At 41.8% G+C, this 13,499-nt stretch overlaps 1 protein-coding gene across 6 annotated transcripts in view; it reads left to right on the plus strand.

The window, feature by feature from the left end:
* runx1 (RUNX family transcription factor 1) overlaps positions 1-13,499 on the plus strand; it is a 40,047-nt gene that overhangs the window by 9,986 nt on the left and 16,562 nt on the right. For 2 of the 6 annotated variants that reach the window (XM_061032457.1, XM_061032462.1), the window contains exon 2: positions 7,939-8,057. The exons of 1 other annotated variant lie outside the window; for it this stretch is intronic. In XM_061032457.1, coding sequence (XP_060888440.1) covers positions 7,970-8,057 — 88 coding nt within the window. In that variant the 5' untranslated portion in view covers positions 7,939-7,969. Of the gene's footprint in view, positions 1-7,938; positions 8,058-12,294; positions 12,887-13,499 lie in introns of those variants that run through there. 3 more of the 6 variants (XM_061032458.1, XM_061032463.1, XM_061032461.1) reach the window with 3 other exon arrangements.

Here is a 13,499-nt window from a genome sequence, read left to right on the forward strand (position 1 = left end):
ATTCATTTCTAGTGCTCTTGTTGAAATGTTTTCTTTTATTTAACCCTGTGGTCTTTCTCTCTCTCTCTCTCTCTCTCTCTCTCTCTCTCTCTCTCTCTCTCTCTGTGTGTTTTTGTGTGTGTGTGTTTGTTTCTGTGTTGTGGTTCATTTATCCAGCTGTGATCTCTGATCTAATACCAAAGCCTGGGAATAAGCACAGAATTCCTTCTATGGATTCATCTTGTATCTGTCTGTCTTTTTCTCTCTTACTCAGCACACATCCACACACAGGCAGGACACACCTACGCGCACACACACACACACACACACACACACACACACAGTGGCTCCCATGTGGCGATCTGGCCTCACATCACACAGCCTTACTGCGCCGTTTGATCGCAGTAGCTGCCGCTGTACAAAATGTCAACAATTAGCTGTTGGCTTTTATCACAAATTCACAACACCAACATTTTTATTCTGCAGAAGATTTTTGTTAAAATTGTATTGAATTTAAATAAAAGATAACAGGGGAAAAAAATAGTTAAATGTGGAAGTTATGGTAAGAGTTTCATTAGAATAAACTGAAGCAAAATGCAGTCAGTGTATTGTAGTTTTGACCATAGTTACTGAAACAGGAGGAGGTACGTGCTGGAAACATGCTGGATCAAAAAGACAGCGATCACCCATGTTGCATATTAAAGTGGGTTTTTCTGTGTGCGGCCTTAGCGTCATTTTTTACAGCGCCTCCCTCCTACTGTCCTCCTCCATCGGCTGCAGCAGGAAGACGGAGCTCCAATAAAGATCCCTTCATTTCCTCCTCTCCTTTTCATCTCTCCTCCCGCGTCTCCTCCCTCTCTGCTTTCCTCGCTCACTTCCTTCCTCCTCCTCGCTGTTTTTACATCGACCTGTTCTGCACAGTTTCACGTCTGATCTTTGAGTCTTGATCTCGGATTTGTTTCTGAGGCTTTTCTACTCCTTTGAAAAAGCTGTCAAAAAAAAATGTGACCTGATGGGGCGCCGGTGGCTGAGTGGTTAGTTTGCACACTCCTTGTACAGACGCTGCTACACTCCAAGCATGCAGCCCAGGTTTTCGAGTCTGACCCACGTCGGCATTCCCCACTCTCCCTGATTTCCCGACTCTACCTGCTGTCCCGTCTCTCCAGAAGAAGCATTAATAGCTTGTGGGTGATTGTGTGTTATCCCGTCGACCTGATTACCGTTCGTCTTCGGTGCGAGCTCTTGATAAGATCGGAAAATGTTTGACCGACCGTGTTGTGTTTAAAGGAACCACCAGTTGGCCACAGACCCCAATTCATGGTAAAAAGTGAACCTCCCCACAGCGTGCACCCAATTCAAGCTCTCCAGCAACTTTGGTCAACACCAACCCTCCGAGTGTGTGTGTGTGTGTGTGTGTGTGTGTGTGGTTTGCAGTTTGGTTACGTTTGGCATCGTTTTCTCGATTTTACGACTTAGTTTGACAATTTGCATCTTTACACGTCCATAAAACCATGCAAATGTAAAATGCTGTTTTCATTTTCTTTTAAAGAATGCCGTCACCAGTGTCTATTTTCAGTTGCCCTCGTTGCTTCGCTACACTTCCCCGCTGACTCTAACCTCCTCCGAAGTTCCGCGAAACCGCCAACAGCGAAAACAGCCATCCGACGATCGATGGCGTCCCCGATCATCGTCGGCTTTTTTCGTTTTTTTTTTTTTTTTTTTACCCACAGCGCGCTGGTTCCCCTCTGCCTTAATGGGCGAGACGCGGGGCTGAGTGTCTGAAAAGTCCGGTGGGACACGTGTCCTGTGCGAGGCGAGGCGAGGTCCCTTCGGTGCTGTGGTTAACGAAGAAGTCATGCAAAGAGTCGACTCACCCTTTTCTCACCCCCTCTTCCTTCCCTCCATCCCCATTTGTCCCCACATTGTGGTTAACAAGTGAATGCAAAGTGTCTTTATGTGTGTGTGTGTGTCGCCCACACCCATTAGCGCCCTGCTATTCTGTATTGTAAATTCCGCCCTGCGACTAAGCCTTCTGATTTATTCATTGGCTCGTTTGGGACGGTTTGCGTCCCCGTGTGGTTGGGTTTGAACGTGCCTGATTGGCTGATTCTGATGGTTCCTTCCACTTTGATGACCCATTTGGTGTTTTTTCAGAATCTTCTGGGTTACTTAGCATGCAAACATGCACGCACAGACGCGGCAGACACACACAGACGCAACAGAAAAGTAACCAAAGCCTGAGGGGTGTGAATGGCTAATTACTTGATTGGAAGTCCCGTTCTCCAACTGTCAGAAAATGATCTCAGCCGAAGAAAACGCCCATTGATTTTTGTGTCTGTCAATAATGACGGGGCGCTTTGAGGAGTGTGTGTACAGCATGTGACTGTTACAGTGTCCTCTGACGCCTCTACACACTCACAGTGAAGTCGCACCACAGAGCAAATACACTCTGTTTAGTAAGAAACATGCTGCAGGCCCTCCTCAGAATGATATCTGTGAATGATTCAATGTTTCTCTATTCAGTCACACAGATGGCAAAGTTAGGAATCTAGACAAACTGATGATAAAAGCTTGCGTCCTCCTCCTCTCAGTCCCTCGTTTCCTCAGGGATCTCACCCTTAATCTGACGCTCCTCCGTCTCTTCCTGCCCTCTGGGCCTGGACTCATCCCTGCATCCACACACCACTCCTGCTGCTCCATCCATCTATGAGCCCACATATTACTCCACTTCCAATTACATAACCACAGAACTATTTCTACTGTTTTATTTTGCAGGTGCGTCAACAGCAACCTCAGCTCACTCCGCAAAACTTCCATTCTGCATCATATTACGAGTGCATGCGTTGGTCTCTCTAAAAGATCATGACCTGCCAAAAAGCCTCATTAACGTACTATCATAACACCACAAAGAGGATATGATGTAAATGCAGTTCCTGTTTGCTGCACAACATTATGCAGTGAATTATTAGAAGAAGTAAAAAGTCGATGGTTTTAGGATCTGATCAGGATGCTTACTAGATGTTTCTATCTGGTAGACACGATGAAAAAATAGTAAATAGTTTCCGTTATTCAAGGAAATATCACCAATAACAAAAAAAGGACTCGTGTGCTGGCCTCAGCAGCAGCTCTAGACCCGGAAATGATTCCCCCTGAAAAGACGAGTCAGATCAGCATCTCCTCTGCCGTTGTTGATGAAAAAGCTGGTATCGGAAGTCCCGCCCCTTCTTGAATTTGATTGGTCAGCGGGGGAGAATTGACATTGACAAGCGTGGCCGAGTTCCAAAGGTTTAACTGTTTTCAACTGAGAGCGCTGTGAGGGCGGAGACAAACAACGGCTCACACTGAGCGCTGAAAACCTGCTCGCTGTGTTAGCATTGACATCGTGAGCATGTTAGCAGCTGCTGGTATGACTGTGGGCATTTTAGCAAGACAAATTGTAGGTGTCTATCACGCCTGTTCGAAGGTTTTTCCGCACTGTATGGATCGACTGTTTCGTCGTCAAAGGTGGCTACAGACTTTACAAAAACATTTCATTTGAAACAGTTCGCTATCTGCCATCGTGGCAGTTCCCCTGCTGTGTTTTTGTCAAACTTCACTTTTATAAATGTGCACATGACGCGTGCGTTTGTAAAAGCGTTTGAAGCGGGCCGTATGTGGATGAGAGTCCTGTTGTGAGTCACCTGTCAGGACTCTCACAGAGTTCAGGAGTGGACAGAATTGGACTTCCCCAGCAGTAAACCTTTCTGATCAGTTGTGACGTCCATCTTCACTGTCCAGCCTGCAGTGTGTGTGTGTGTGTGTGTGTGTGTGTGTGTGTGTGTGTGTGTGTGTGTGTGTGTGTGTGTGTGTGTGTGTGTTTCTCCTTTTGGTGTGTGTGCGATTTAAAAGTTTCTGCTCTAATGCACCTGCTCAGCCATTCAAACTGCACTAAACAGAGCCTGAGGCGAATCTATCTTCCTCTCTCTCTCTCTCTCTCTCTCTCTCTCTCTCTCTCTCTCTCTCTCTCTCTCCTCTCTCTATCAGTCGTGCTTGTCTCTCTGTCTCATCCTGTCATTCTGTCTCCAAGACTCTGTCTCACTTGTCTCTGTCTTCCGTCGTTTTATTCCATTTCCGTGATAAAAAAGGAACATTTTGATGACTTTGACTGTGTGCATTATTAAATAAGTTTGCTCTCTTTCTCTCTCGTACTCTCTCTCTCTCGCTCTTTTCCTCTCTCCCTTTCCTTCATTTCTTGTGTCAGAAAATCAATTTTAAGTTAAGCAAGAATAAGCCCATCTACTCTCATCACAGTGGACGGCTGAATAATTCAACACACACACACACACAAAGGAGGAAATAAATACTTCTTTTTTTGCAAATTAGAAAACTACAAACCATTTTCATCTGAATATAAAGAGACAATCTCAGTAATTTACTAAAACAGATGTGCAATTTCATTTTCATAAATCTTGCAAAAAAAGGAAGAAAGGACTATTTTTCCTCGCGGATGAATACACATTCTTTGTTTGGATCATCATCACTGTGTTACAGGTCTTTTTAAGCGCTGGTGGACAAAGTGAACGACTAGAAATGAACTACAGGAAAGATTGGGGATTAAATCGAGTTTAAAAAAGGTTAGGGCCAAGGGGGTGGAACTTTTTAAACACTCACAAAGATGGAGGACGTTTTTGCAGGATGGAGTGAGCTGCACAACGAGTGTACAGCATCATTTTGAAAACTACGGCAATAAAACGTTTAGATTCCTAAATTCCATCGAACACAAACAACAGTCCAGAGCGGGGATTAACGTTTGTTAATCGTTAACTATTTTATTTATTCTTTTTAATGTGGACATTCTTTTAAAAAATGATTATAAAACCTTTAACTTCCAGGGAGTTTAGTTTCTGTTAATGTCTTAAAAAAAACGAGCTTAATGAATAAATTCTAAATGTTTTTAGAATTATTGCAAACACTTAAGTTAAGACAACCTGTGACGTATGTTTGTGATGTAAAAAGTGTGTGTGTGTGTGTGTGTGTGTGTGTGTGTGTGTGTGTGTGTGTGTGTGTGTCATACAGTAGTATAATTACAGTCAGGTCATATATGTGCGTGTGTGTGAGTCTAAGCAGCACTGTTATGTGACTGTGCATGGATATCACTGTTTCCTATGTCCTTGTGCAAGTCTGCATTTTGTGTGTGTGTGTGTGTACGTGTGTGTGTGTGTGTGTGTGTGTGTGTGTGTGTGTGTGTGTGTCATTTGGTGCTGCTGCTAACTGATATGTCAGAAAATCAATTAATTACTTTTAAGCGGCAGTTAACTGCATCCGCACAATACACCCCATGAATTATAGAAGAGGTGTGTGTGCGTGTGCATATACAGTATATACCGTGTGTGTGTGTGTGTGTGTGTGTGTGTGTGTGTGTGTGTGAGCGAGGGATAGATTCGGCTGCTCTGTTAACTAGAGACAATTGCTAACTCCTCCGTCACTGATCAATTGATGAGAGTGCTTCAATACAAATCTACTGAAGTGTCTGAACTGACTCAACTGTGCTGTCTTTAGTGTGTGTGTGTGTGTGTGTGTGTGTGTGTGTGTGTGTGTGTGTGTGTGTGTGTGTGTGTGTGTGTAGGTGTGTGTGTGTGTGCGTGTATTCCCCTTTTTATGTCATTTCAGGAACATGTTTGCCAAGGACAAAGTGACAGTATCTTTCCCTTCAGACAGGTTTCTCTTTTTCATGCTAAATATTATAACTTATAATATAATAAGAATATTATTATAAAAAACTTTTTAAAGTCATTTTTACTTTCGATCTCAGCCGTGATTGGGCGAAAGGCGGGGCAGACCCTAAACTGCTCGCCAGTCAATCACAGGACTGACATAAAGAGACAGACAACCAGACACACTCACATTCACACCTACAGAGTCAAATACCAGCGTGACCCGTTAAATACTTATAATTGTTGCTTGTTAGAGGATGAGTGTATTTATTTACATTTATATTTCTGTCTAGGAAGGACATTCAAAAGTTTCTCTTGATGAATAATTGTTCAAACATGAATTAAAGTATAAAAATGGACGGTTGTTTCTACTCGGAGATGTGATCCTCATCAGATTGAGATGAGGTGTTCAAGGTGCTGATCAGATAAAACCAGACTCTCTCTATCCCCCCATCGATCCCTCGCTCAGGGTGGCACTCTGTGTGTGTGTGTGTGTGTGTGTGTGTGTGTGGTATTGATCCCTGCCATGCCACTGTCACTGGCCTCAGGGTGGCCTCAGCTCAGGGGACGACAGGGACAGACAGCCGCTGGCGGACTGAGAGCTGACATTTATTTTTTGACTTTATTTTTTTGTTTCCACTTCAGCACGACTTCCTCTCCTTTGACGGTCATTCGGATGTGCTTAAGTGTCGACGTAGAGACAAGAGGCACCGCTTTGTCCACCCGGGGTCAACCAGATCCAAAAGAAACGAACACAGTAGCTCCAAAGAAAATATTGAAGAAAAAGACCAAAAGAGAAAATCAGGATGACGACTCTCTCTGTTCCAAACCGTTCATCTGCCCGCCAAAGCGGTTATGTTTCCAGAGCCACACTACGGCTAACCAAACACACACACAGGAGAAACTGAGCTTTCATGGGCCTGGTTTTGCCTTACTATGAACACACACACACACACACACACACACACACACACACACACACACTCTTCAGACGACCACTGTGGCTCACCATAACCCAGTGACACACCAGAACCACTGTTGGTCTGAGGTTGTCGAGCTCACAGTCACAGTCAGCGTACCCTGGGTTCTCTTGTTCTCAGCACACACACACACACACACACACACACACACACACACACACACACACACACACACACACACACACACACACACACACACACACACACACACACACACACACAGGGACTTTGTGGTGATGTCACCAGCCAGAGGGCCTCTGAGAGAGTCTCTGTGGGAAGCTCACTGTCCAGCAGTGTGTGTGTGTGTGTGTCGTAGTGGTCACCTTGAGGTTTTTTGTTTTTTTTAACTTTAAAAAACAGAAAGCGACGGAGTATTTTGGAAGATTCAATTATTTTATATTATTTTATTAAAATCATTTATCATGTCTTTAGTTTCCTCTGTATTTAAATAGAATGAGTTATCTAATCATGAAGAGTAGAAGTGGTCTCGTCAACACCCTCTACATATTATATCAGTGTAGCTGTCCCATGATGACAGTTCAGAGGCTACTAAAACAAACTCATTTTACCCAAAACATGTGACTTTATCTAACTCTGTAAAATGCATCTGTACATTATATTTTATTCTCTTTAAAGTACAAAAAAAAAAAAAAAAAAAAAAAATGCTCTCAGGTTTCAGCGCTTTGCAAGTGTGTGACCTCAATTTTCAAACATAACTTCGACATGGCGAGAATAAAAGGGAGGGTAAGGAGGGCAAAGGGAGGGAGGGGAGGGGAGGCAAAAGGGGTAAAAAAAAAAAAAAAAAATCATTTGAGTAGCTAAATGAAATTAGCAGCTTTAAAGAGCCCGAGGGCAAAGTGGAGCCGTGTCCCCCGTGGCTACGCTTTAGAGAAGGGGGGAATGAATTAAGCTTGACTGGCTCCTTCCTCTTTCTCCACCACCTCCTCCTTACTCCCTCGCTTTTTACTCCCTCACTTTTTTTCATGTTTTTGCTAATATGAAGGGGGAAGATTGCGGGAGGGAGAAGGATGGAGGGGGGGGGGGGGGGGGGGGGGTACAGTAGATGAGGGGTATAAAAGCCGTCTGTGAAGGTGAGGACAGGCTGGAGCTCTAATTAAACTTCAAATATTGGACTTTTGGCTCAAGAAAAACTTACCTTGGCTGTTCCTTTTCTTTCTGTCCTTGTTTACATGGCCTTTTGCTGTCGTCCTTCTTCTTCTCCTCCTTATATTTTACACTGACACCATCTTCGCTCTTCCCTCTGGGTGTCCGACGTCTGGCCCCAGCTGTTGCCGCTTCTGCACCCAGGATCGAGGCATGAATCCGGGGGCGTTCTCCAGCTCTGGCCCCCTGTCCTGGGCCATGTACCTGATGAGAAAAGGTCGGACAGGAAGCGGACTCTTTGGTAAAGCTTATTCAACTTCACGCCTCACAGTCATCATCATGATCAGCGTGGTTTTGTCTTCCAGTCTTCTGTTGTATCTCAGCTGAACTAAACCAAGGTGTTCGTCTTGTTTTATGTGATGTTTTGCAAAATAGTTTGTCCTATCATTTGTCACAACATTTGAGGCCAACAGTCAGAAGAGCATATTTCTGCGGAGCTTGTCACACTGTAATCTTCCATAAATTACACATTATTTCATTGTCTCGATTCAGGGTCAAGGAAACGCCTGTTGGGGTCAAGGTCTTCAAAATGTGCAAAACTTTGATACTTTCAATCTGTTTAAGATCTCCAGGATTTTAATGATGATAGTGTCCACGAGAACAGGAGCTGTAAAAGAAACGTCAGCTTACCTCAGATGTGTTTTAACCAGGAGCAGCAGGGAGCGAAAGAGACTGAGAGCACTTTGTAAACTGCACACATTTATTATTAGCACCATTTCAGCACCGTAACATGTTTGACAGTGTGCAAGGAGTTTGCCTGGACTTTTTTGGCCGTTGATTACGAGAAACGCCGGACGCCCAGGACTTGTGTCGCCGTGGTATCGTAATAGGTATCGATATCAAGAATCACATTGAAGTTTTAAAATCTGCTATTTTATTTTAGGGTGTCATTCAAGTGCTGGCCACCTGAATTTGCATCCTGCCTCAGACCTGCAATTTACATTTTTATGAAAACTATCCTTGGTCACTGTCTTTACCATGCTGGAGAAAATGCTTGCACTTAATGTGATACAAGAAAATGTTCCCAGAAGCCGGCTCTTGTTTTGGGGAACGGGTTCCTGTAGGATCTTTGAAGCAGTGTTTGTCTTTCCTGTTCATTTATATATTTAAGGGGTTTCAGGTATTTTTACATCCATTAAAAGGGTGTAGGGTGATTTTTTTTTTAGTGAGTCTGGGATCAGAGATAATGATCATATAAACATCGGAAACATATTTTTGCAGAACCGTCAGGTCGAGTTTATAACCAACCAACTTATGTGCAAACTAAGGATGTTGACGAAGAGATTGCAAACATTTGTATTCCTTCAAAGTGTTTCTGTAGCCGCTCTTCAGTTCGAGGAATATGTGGTTACGGTTTGGTGGATTTATGGAAATAATGCTGCTATCAATAACTTCGATAGGTGATTGTGACTGGGTATTGATTATGGATCAGAGGACAATGACCGGCTCCCGTTACCAGTCACTCAGTGGTAAACGCTTGCAGAGCGAAATACAACTCCCTTCCACCCTGCTGTGCTTTCTCTCTCTCTCTCTCTCTCTCTCTCGTTCCACTGTTTCATTACACCTTCATGTGTTTTTATATTGTTTCCCCTTTGATTTAATCGTTAAGCCTTAAAGCACTGTGTGGGAGGGGAACCGTTCTTTTATTATTATTTAGGGGATTAAAAAATGTAAACCAAATTTACATTTTTAACTAAATTTCTTTGTTTTTTTTTGCAACACGAGGCATCGTCAAGCATCCTTTTTTTTTTTTAAACACTGCCACAAACAACCGACATATTTGATGATGTGTGTGTGTGTGTGTGTGTGTGTGTGTGTGTGTGTGTGAATGGTCAAAGGCGTTTCAAAGTTCTTATAGAATCTGTGTGATGCTTGGCAGAAAGCCTGAAATGCACACATATGTGGTTTCAATGCAGCCTTCATTGTTTGAATTATTGATAAGTGTTGGTGCTTTGAGGAATAAATGTCCAGTGTCAGATTTAATGACGCTAACTTTGATGAAATTGCAGGTTGACAGAAATGCTTTAGATGCAGCTGCTAAATACAAGAGGATAAATATAGGGACAATGTGTTTTTGATTTCAGTTTTGAAGGCTCCAGTCGGTACATTTTTGACATGCTACTCCGAACAGTCTGAGCAGATGATTTTAGGATAACGAGGGGAAAAAAGGACAAAGAGGCCCCGCGTGAGGAAGTGAAAAATAGATATTTTCCGAGGGCAAATCACGTCACGTCCATCTCAGGCCGACACAAGAGTGGAGGCGTTTACATTTTTTATCATCCGCCCTTCGGCTACAGAGGGACGCAGGCAGGAGCAGACTGGCGTGTCTCTAAAACTCATCCGACAGCGCGTTGATTTAACTGGAATCACATCGACTGACTCCTAAAGACACTCAGCTGAGACAGGTGCTCAGGATACTGGACGCTCAGCCCTTTCAAAGTAAAGGATTGTTATGTTTAATAAAGCTTAAGACTAAAACCAGCCGTTAACGTGAACCAATCTACACACACACATTTTACTTCTCAGACTCTGAAAGAGCTCAAACTCCCTCACTTTCTTATTTTAAAGCAGCAACAAAACGTCTTTGTTTAAAAATATAACATCTGATTTTAATGGATGCCATATCTGATATAATCGACCTTTAATTAAACTTTTTAAAGGTCGTGTAAAAATGTAAGTACCACACTGAAGAATCCCCTGAATGCACTCAGAGTTCAGGTCTTTTAAGATTCCTGAATTCCACGTTTTTGCACGGGCTAAACATTTATGTTAAGGTTTAAAAATTCCCACAGCAAATTAAAGTGTGTAAAGTTCACAACATTTTGGTGTCAACAGCCTGATAAACATTTACTTCATAGAAATATAATTAAGAAATAAATAAAGTGACTAATGAGATAGTGATAAATGATTTAAATTATGTCCATTATGTAAATTTCCATCATGATATATAGAAGAAAATGATTGAAGCTTTCCTCTGATGAAGTGTTACATCAAGGCCATACTTTTTTTAATTTCATCTCTTTTTAATTAGAATTATTTTGTTGTTGTTTTTTAAAACAAATTCCAACAGTTCAGCCTCACTATCATTTTGTCTCTGTTTTGACTTGACACATTTGTAAAAAATGAATCATTTTCAGTCTTTCACTGAGGATTGTGGTTGATTGATAAAATAAGATGAATTAAAATGAAAGCCAAAGCGTGCGTTTAATCAAAAATACGTTCAGGTTTTAAACACTTGTCAGTATAAATTCGACATCAGTAATGTTTTGTTATCTCAGATTTGTACCATCTGTGTTTTCTGAAAGGAAAACCTGAACGTCAAAATCATTTGTGAAGAGGAACGTGACCGAGACGACGATGAATAATCAGAGTTCATGCAAAACATCACGAGATAGTTAACACTTAAATAAGCAACAAATTAGAAAACAAATGTTTTTATAGAACCATTAGCAAACTGTCCAATACACCTGAGGTTTAAATCTTAAAGCAGGAAATGTCTCAAACCATGAATAAACATAACGACAACATAAACAACAACTTCATACAAAAAAAAATCTGTAATGAGTTTTAATGATTAGTTATAATTTTTTAAATAATAATTAGTAAGAAATACAAGCCGGCGAGTGATATTTAAATTAGGAGCTTTCTAAAAGGATGTTTTTAGCCATTTAAAAATATTATACAGGAAATATATATCACTGAATATATCTCCCCTTTTTTTTAAATGAAGTCTGTGTGTGTGTGTGTGTGTGTGTGTGTGTGTGTGTGTGTGTGTGTGTGTGTGTGTGTTGGTTTAGGCCCTGCTGTTCATTCACTCAGGCTTTCAGAGGGATTGTGTTATGACTCAGATCACTTACTGCCCCCTCTCGTTTGTATCCGGTACTGACAGCCTGCTGATGGCTCTCTATTGTTTTTACCAGTCACAGTTTATGAAGCGTTTTTTTTATGAAGAGGAATTAAGAGTGTCTGGAGACATTATGTTGTTGAGCAATGGACTGGGTTGTGTTAGTTATATTTTGCATATTTAGTGAAAAACAGAAGAAAAGAAAAAGAAAGAGGAGAACGGGACATTTACTGCATGAGTGTGTTATTACTTCTTTACACATTAGTTCTGACATTTTAATCATTTTTTGTGTTATTTTAATTTGGAGTCGTTTTTATGTATTCATATTTGTCTTAGAATTTTGCTCATTTTTTATTTCCTTGTTCAGTTTCAAACATTAGATATTGTAGAGATTTGAGACTGTCCTGCTTTACATCACGTTCTGTATTTGGTGATCACACGCTGAATTCAAAGAGATGCAGTTGATTCTCCGTCAGTGCGTGAGGAAATTGCTCTCCGCTAAACCCCGCCTCCTCCCGGACGGACATGACGCTGATTGGTCAAGCCCTTTCTACTGACAACAAGCGGCGAGCTACCCCATTGGCTGAGGCCTTCTCCGTGTACAGATGAAATGCAAATCCAGAGGTCTGCCGGTAAAAGCCTGGCGCTGTGAGCCGCGGTGACATTCAAGTACTCTGGATGAGAGAGAGACATAGAGGGAGGCAGAGACAGAGAAAGAGAGAGAGAGAGAGAGAGAGAAAGCCGTGTGATTCGGTATCAACACCGGGACAAAACGAGATTTAAAGCCACGTTAGTTCAGGTTTATTGCGTTTGGCTTCGTGTTTTGTTTCGCAAAACGTGTTTGGAAGACAACTTTCAACAGAGAGGGGACAGAAGGAGCCACTGAAAAATCCACTTCAAGTAACTAAAGGACTTTTTTACTTAAAGGAAGACACAAGAAAAACACATTAGTGTTTCTTCCAGCCTTGGAGATCTTGCTTTGGACGCTGTTTGGTTCCGGACTTTGGCGCACAAAAAGGCTGGACTCCGGCGCGTGTGGACGGGACACCGAGCCTGCGACTTTGAGCGAGACTGAAGCTGCAGACAAACTGGACAAAGTGAAGATTATCAACTAGAAACTCATTTCAAGACTAAATCGGGAGGTTTTATTGTGAAGATCGGGGAAATTGAGTATCTGTGGGCGCACTGTGGCGCACAAATGGTGTTTCTGTGGGACGCCAAATACGGTAAAAGTCTTTTTTAACGAATTAATGAAACGTTTAAAGTGTGAATAAGAAGAAAACAGAATCCAACAATCAAAAAAATCTCTTTCATATAAATGCTCTCTGACCGTTTCAGGCAACACATGCGCCTCATCTTCACATCAATATGAAGGTTTTAAGTTCTCTTAGATCTCCTTTATATATCCCTTTAACATTATTTAATGATGTTGGTGTGCTTTTGACAAATGTTTTATTGTTTTCCTCTGGACTGGATCATATTATATTATATGAGCCTGATGTGAGGGAGGTTATCATGTACATATCTAACTTCCTGCATTAATGAACCACAGAAACACTGCAGGCTCAGTAATGCTATAAGTTCAAGTAATCCATAAAAAAAACTTTCATATACGTCATGATTTGTTTTACGATGGTATTTTATGTCATTAGAAAGCCCGGTGATTTAAAATCACATTCACAGCTTGTGTTTTGCAACAAAAAAAATGCAAGAAAATAAGAAAATAATTCACACTCCTGTGTATTTAAAAGTTGCCTCCTCTCTATCTGTTCAACCCCCCAATTCAGTCATCAGGTCATTGACAAAGTTGGTCAATTAAAAAGCCATTTTTAAATGAAT

The sequence above is a fragment of the Labrus mixtus genome, chromosome 24 (genome assembly GCF_963584025.1).
Source record: "Labrus mixtus chromosome 24, fLabMix1.1, whole genome shotgun sequence".
NCBI classification, from domain to species: domain Eukaryota; kingdom Metazoa; phylum Chordata; class Actinopteri; order Labriformes; family Labridae; genus Labrus; species Labrus mixtus.